The sequence below is a fragment of the Hylaeus volcanicus genome, unplaced genomic scaffold (genome assembly GCF_026283585.1).
Source record: "Hylaeus volcanicus isolate JK05 unplaced genomic scaffold, UHH_iyHylVolc1.0_haploid 12022, whole genome shotgun sequence".
NCBI lineage: Eukaryota > Metazoa > Arthropoda > Insecta > Hymenoptera > Colletidae > Hylaeus > Hylaeus volcanicus.
This window is the reverse complement of record NW_026533023.1, coordinates 17,560-23,172: the sequence shown is the minus strand read 5'-3', so window position 1 is coordinate 23,172 and position 5,613 is coordinate 17,560. Positions and strand designations below refer to the sequence as shown.

General features: G+C 61.9%; 1 protein-coding gene across 1 annotated transcript; it reads left to right on the top strand.

Annotated features, from left to right (window-relative positions):
- The first annotated feature begins 354 nt into the window (after positions 1–354).
- LOC128882503 (uncharacterized) lies at positions 355–1,053 on the top strand. The gene has a single exon (XM_054134113.1). The coding sequence runs from the start codon at positions 355–357 to the stop codon at positions 1,051–1,053; it is 699 nt and encodes a 232-aa protein (XP_053990088.1).
- Positions 1,054–5,613: the final 4,560 nt, after the last annotated feature.

The window sequence follows — 5,613 nt, the reverse complement described above, 5'->3', positions numbered from 1 at the left end:
CTGGGATTTCGGAATCCCCAGCCACGCCCCGCAAAGCCACTGCAGGGTGGATATGCCGGAGCGGTGGGGGGGCAGACGACCCCTGCGGCTGCGGTTCGTGCCGTGGCTTCCTCTACGCCGGCGGTTGGCGGGGAATCCTTCCCCGTCATTATTAAGCCGGCGGGGGGGAAGAAGAAGAAGAAGGGGAGGTGACAATCACCGTCCCGGAGGGGAGCAGGGTCACCCACGAGGAGGCCATTAGGAGGGCTCGCCAGGACGTCGACCTGGGAGCCCTCGGGATTGAGGCCCTCTCCTGGAAGAGGGCCGTCACGGGGGGCCTGATTATTCAGGTCCCGGGCGCTGATGGGGGCCAAAATGACCGCCGCCTTGGGGGGCCTGGAGGTTAGGGTGGCTAGGCCCGTCAAAAAGGCGGAATTCCGCTTGACGGGGCTGGACATATCCGTGACCTCCCAGGAGGTAGTTGCGGCGGTTGCGAAAGCCGGGGGCTGCACCGCCGAGACCGTGAGGGTGGGGGAGCTGAAGGCCCCGCCCAATGGACTCGGCACCATTTGGGTGCAGTGCCCAGCCGTGGCGGCCTTGGCCATCGAAAAGGCCAAGCGAATTAGGGTGGGGTGGTCCCTCGCCCAGGTGGTGGTGCTGGCAGCCCGGCCGCTGCAGTGTTTCCGCTGTCTTGCCGTAGGGCATGTGCGGCAGCGGTGCACTGCGGCGATTGACCGGAGCGGGCACTGCTACCGGTGTGGGAGCTCCACCCACAGGGCCGCCGAATGCCGTGAGGCCCCGCACTGCGCGGTGTGCGCCGAGTTGGGCCGGCCTGCGGGACATAAGGCGGGGAGCAAGGCGTGCTCCCCGCCCCCAAAGAAGAAGAAGGGCCGAAGGGGGGTGGCAGGTGTGGCGCCACCCTCTGCAGCAGCTCGGGGAGGTGGAGGGGATGCTACTCTCCCGTCTACCTCCTCTGTGCCAGCTGCGATGGAGGTGGAGGCCGTGGCGTCAGGGGAGGTGATTTCCCTCCCCCTACCCACGCAGCCGTCTGAGGGAGGTTCTGTGACGGCCTAGAAATGGCGCACAGGGCTTCCCTTGGGGTATTGTAGGCCAACCTGAACCACTGCCGCCGGGCACAGGACCTTATGGTCCACTACCTGGCGGAGTGGCGGGTTGGTCTAGCGGTGGCCACGGAGCCGTAGCAAGTCGCCGACCATCCACACTGGTTCGGGGACGAGGACGGCCTCGTGGCGATGTGGTACCGTCGCCGTTCGGCGACTGTTTCCCCCTGCACCGTGGTCGAACGGAGCAGGGGGATGGTTTTGGTAAAATGGGGAAGGTTCCTAGTCGCAGGATGCTACAATTCACCCAATTGTAGTGCTGCCGAACTCGGGAGGTTTTTGGACCGGCTGGGGGCTATGTTAGCCCCCTATATGGCCGACCCAGTGCTGGTCCTCGGGGACCTCAATGCGGGTTACCCCACCGGGTGGTGTAACCCGAGGATCGGCTTCCGAGGCGGAGCGCTGCAGGATTGGGCGGAGGGGATGGAGCTCCGGTTATTAAACCGGGGCTCCGTACCAACGTGCGTGAGGTGGAACGGCTGGTCCATCGTGGACGTATCGCTTGCGTCAGCCGCCGCCTCACGCTGGGTGTCTAGCTGGCGGGTCTGGGAGGGTGAAACGTTGTCGGACCACAGCTACGTCCTTATGGCCGTGGCTGTGGTCTCAGACCCGCCAGCGGACGCCCCTCTCCGACGTAGCATCCCTTCAGCGCCAAAATGGGCGCTGAAGCGACTAGACGAGGATCTACTGAGGGCCGTGGTTATCGGCTCCGCCTGGCCTCCGGCCAGGGAGCGCGGGGCAGAAGAGGGGGCTTTGTGGATCCGGGACACGTTGCAAATGATTTGCGACGTAGCTATGCCCCGGATCCGCGAGCAGCCCCCGAGGAAGTCTACGTACTGGTGGACGGGCGAGGTTGACGACCTCAGAAGAACGGCCAGCCGCGCCCGTCGCCAGTATACCCATGCTCGGAGCCGCCACTTCTTAGGCGGTGACCCGGAGTGGAGAGTCGCCGAACTGTACGGGGTGTACAGTTCGGCGGCGGTGGCCCCCAAGCGCGCGATAGCCGCAGCCAAGGCCAGAGCGTGGGACGAGCTCCTGCTCACCCTCCGTGACGATCCGTGGGGGCGCCCATACAGGGTGGTGCTGGGGAAGCTCCGCCCTTGGGCGTCCCCTGTCACGGAGAGGTTAGACCCGGAATTCCTGGGGCGCGTGATTGATACCCTCCTTCCCCTCAACGATGGGGGAAAGGGTGCGTTGGAACGCGCCCCGAGTCCGACTATTGAATGGTCGGATGAATTCCGGGTCATGGACTCTGAGCTGTTCCGGGCTATCGGGGGGCTCCGGGCTAGGGGCAAGAAAGCTCCCGGCCCGGATGGAGTACCCGGTAGCCTGCTGGCTCTGGCCTTGGGAGTCCTTGGCCCGGCGTACAGGAGAGCGTCTTGGACGCTAACCTGCGCCGGGGAACCTTCCCCAGTGTTTGGAAGAAAGCGTGCCTGGTTCTCCTCCAGAAAGGGGGAAAACCCGCAGAGTCTCCCTCTGCGTACCGGCCGGTGTGTCTGCTTGATGAGGCGGGCAAGCTTTTTGAACGAATCATAGCTGCCCGCCTCCTCGAGCACCTGTCGCGCGGTGGTCCCGACCTCAGCAACAGCTAGTACGGATTCCGGAGGGGTCGCTCAACGATGGACGCGTTGGAGCGTTTGCGCCTTCTCCGGGAAAGGGCTGTCGCTCGGGGCCGGGTGTTGATTGCTGTGTTGTTGGACATATCCAACGCCTTCAACACCCTGCCCTGGAGGGAGATAGCGGTGGCGCTGGATTATTTCCAGGTGCCCCCCTATCTCCTGGAGGTGGTTTGGGACTATCTCCGTGGCAGGGAGGTAGTATTTACCGGCCGGTACCAGGTTGTGCACACGAGGGAGACGCACCGCGGGGTTCCGCAGGGGTCGGTCCTCGGACGGCTTCTGTGGAACCTTGCGTATGACGCGGTGCTACGGGTTGTTCTTCCTCCGGGCGCGGGTGTCATCTGCTATGCGGATGACACCCTGTTATATGCCGAGAGGGAAGACTGGGGGAGCACCAGGCACCTTGCTGAGTCTGCCCTAGACTGGGTTGTCGGGCGAATCCGGAGGATGGGTCTGACCGTGGCTGCTGCGAAGACCGACGCAATCTGGCTTTACGGATTGTCTCGGGCACGGCGGCCGCCCTGCGATTGGGACCTCCGGATTCGCGTCGTGGATACCTTCGTCGACATCAGGCCCACCATGAAGTACCTGGGCCTGATCGTCGACGGCCGCTGGCGCTTCAAGGAACACTTTGACCTCCTGGCCCCCAAAATGGAGGGGACAGCGGCCGCGTTAGCGCGGTTGCTGCCCAATATCGGGGAGCCAGAGTTGAGGGTTCGCCGTTTATATGCGGAGGTGGTGCGGTCGATAGCCCTGTACGGGGCCCCCGTGTGGCTCGCTCGAGGCCAGCCGGCGCAACCAGGCACTCTTAGAAAGAGTGGGGCGCCGGCTCGCCCTGCGGGCCATACGGGGATACCGTACCATCTCTGCCGAGGCGGCGGGCCTCCTGGCCGTGATTCCGCCCTTCCATCTGGCGGTGGTGGAGCGGGCGGCGATGTTCACGATCGCCTGCTCCGCCCGCCGCCCTCCGGGGGTGGAACTCGCGGCTGAGGAGGTACATGAGGTCGAGTGCCAGAAGCGCCAGGCCCGGAGGGACACGCTGGCCCGGTGGAAGCAAGAGCTTGCTCCATCGGGCCGTCCGATTGTCCGGGCCATCCTGCCCATATTTGATATATGGTGCAGGATGCGGGGAAGGTTGACCTTCCGCCTCACGCAGGTGCTCTCCGGGCATGGATGCTTTGGAGAATATCTACACCGGATGGGGCGGGAGCCGACACCGCAGTGTCACCACTGCGGCGAGGAGGTGAACACGACGTGGCACACACTCGAGGAGTGTCCGGCATGGGCTGCGCCGTGCCCTAAGAGTCGCAGTGGGTGGGTGGGACCTCTCCATCGCGGCCATGGTCGACCACATGGCCTCGAGCGAGAGGTCGTGGAAAGCGGCGGCCACCTTTTGCGAGGAGGTAATGTCGCAGAAGGAGGCCGACGAGCGAGCCCGGGAAAGAGACCCGGGCTCGGCAAGGAGGACATGGGCGCGGGGACGTCCCTCGCGCCGGCGTACCCCCCTGTGTGGGGCTATGAATAGTCGGGGGCCGCGAGGGGCGCCCCCGCGACGACAGGTGCCTCGCATAGAGGCGGCGAATGTGAGGGGCCGGGGCTTGAGCTGACCCTGGCCCCCTGAGGGGATATAATTCCCCCCGGGACGGGCCGAGGTTGTGTGGTCAGCCCGTCCTCACTTGGACCAACGGGTCCTGTGGGGGCGCATGGGGGGTGGGGTGGGGAGGGTCGGGGCGTGGCGGATCACGCCTCCGACGACCCTCCCTTACCGGTGTCGGCTTCTTCTTGTCCTGGCGTTCAGGAAGCTCTTTGTTTCCTGAACCAGTACGGACACGAAGATGCCGGGGGCTGTGGGTGGACCGAGCGGGGGCTCGGGAAGCCCATTCCGACGGCCCCAGGGATGGGGACACCGGGCGGGTCCCTCCGCCCGGGGTCTTAAAGAGTAGGTAGTGGGGGAAGCTAACACCCTCCCCCCGGGATTCATGTAAGCTGGGAAGCGTCCTGCGAGTACTCGCGTGATCCAGGCGCTTCCCATGTAGCTTAGGTGGGTGTGGGGTTTTAGTGGGTAGCCATCGCGGACGGGCGCGCCTTTGGCGCTCCCCTCCCCGATGGTAGTCCCACATAACCTCGGTTTTTCCCCCCGGGAAACCGAGGTATGCGTAACGCAATTCCCCACAATAAAAAAAAAAAAAAAAAGAAGGGTGTTTGGTTGTTGGTTATTGGAGACAAATGCAGACGCCTCGGACGTTAAGTCAGATAGCTGCAGGAATCGGTATCTCCCAGTTAAGGGTAACCGTAGGGTAAGGTTCCAATTGTGAGATTGTTGGAAAAAGTGCAGCGACTCTGGCGCGAAGTCAGATAGATAGCAGGAATCGGTATCTCCCAGTAAAGGGTAACCGCAGGATAGGTTGAATTAGGGAATTCGGGTTCAATACACTGAGTTTAAATCGTATCGTTGATGAATACTACGCGTCGCGGATAAAGCCTCGCAACTTATTAATTTAATTGAATAATAACTCGAGCGGCAAAGTTATTATGTTGTGGGATCGTTACACAGGCTAGGATTGCTTGTTATATCGTGAAGGTTTAGTAATTGACTTAGGAAACTTTGAATTTACACAAAAGAATATATATATTCAGAATAACTATACTAAGGTACAAATGTGCAGTGTTGTGTTGTCGCGGTCGTGTGTAGTAAACGTTGAATTTAATTACCTAATTGTTGCACGGTGTTAACGCACTGGCGATGCGGTGGTCGAGTGTGATTCTAAATGCCGTAATAGATGAAAACCGTCTTCGCGGATCTATAAGGTTAACTTGATCAAAAGGGAAACTGAAGCCCGATCTCACTAAAGCACACTCTGCAACGATGGACGTGATGTGACTCTACGTAACTC

Excerpts from the sequence above, each read along its gene's own strand:
- LOC128882503 (XM_054134113.1), top strand. The coding sequence starts at position 355 with ATGACCGCCGCCTTGGGGGGCCTGGAGGTTAGGGTGGCTAGGCCCGTC.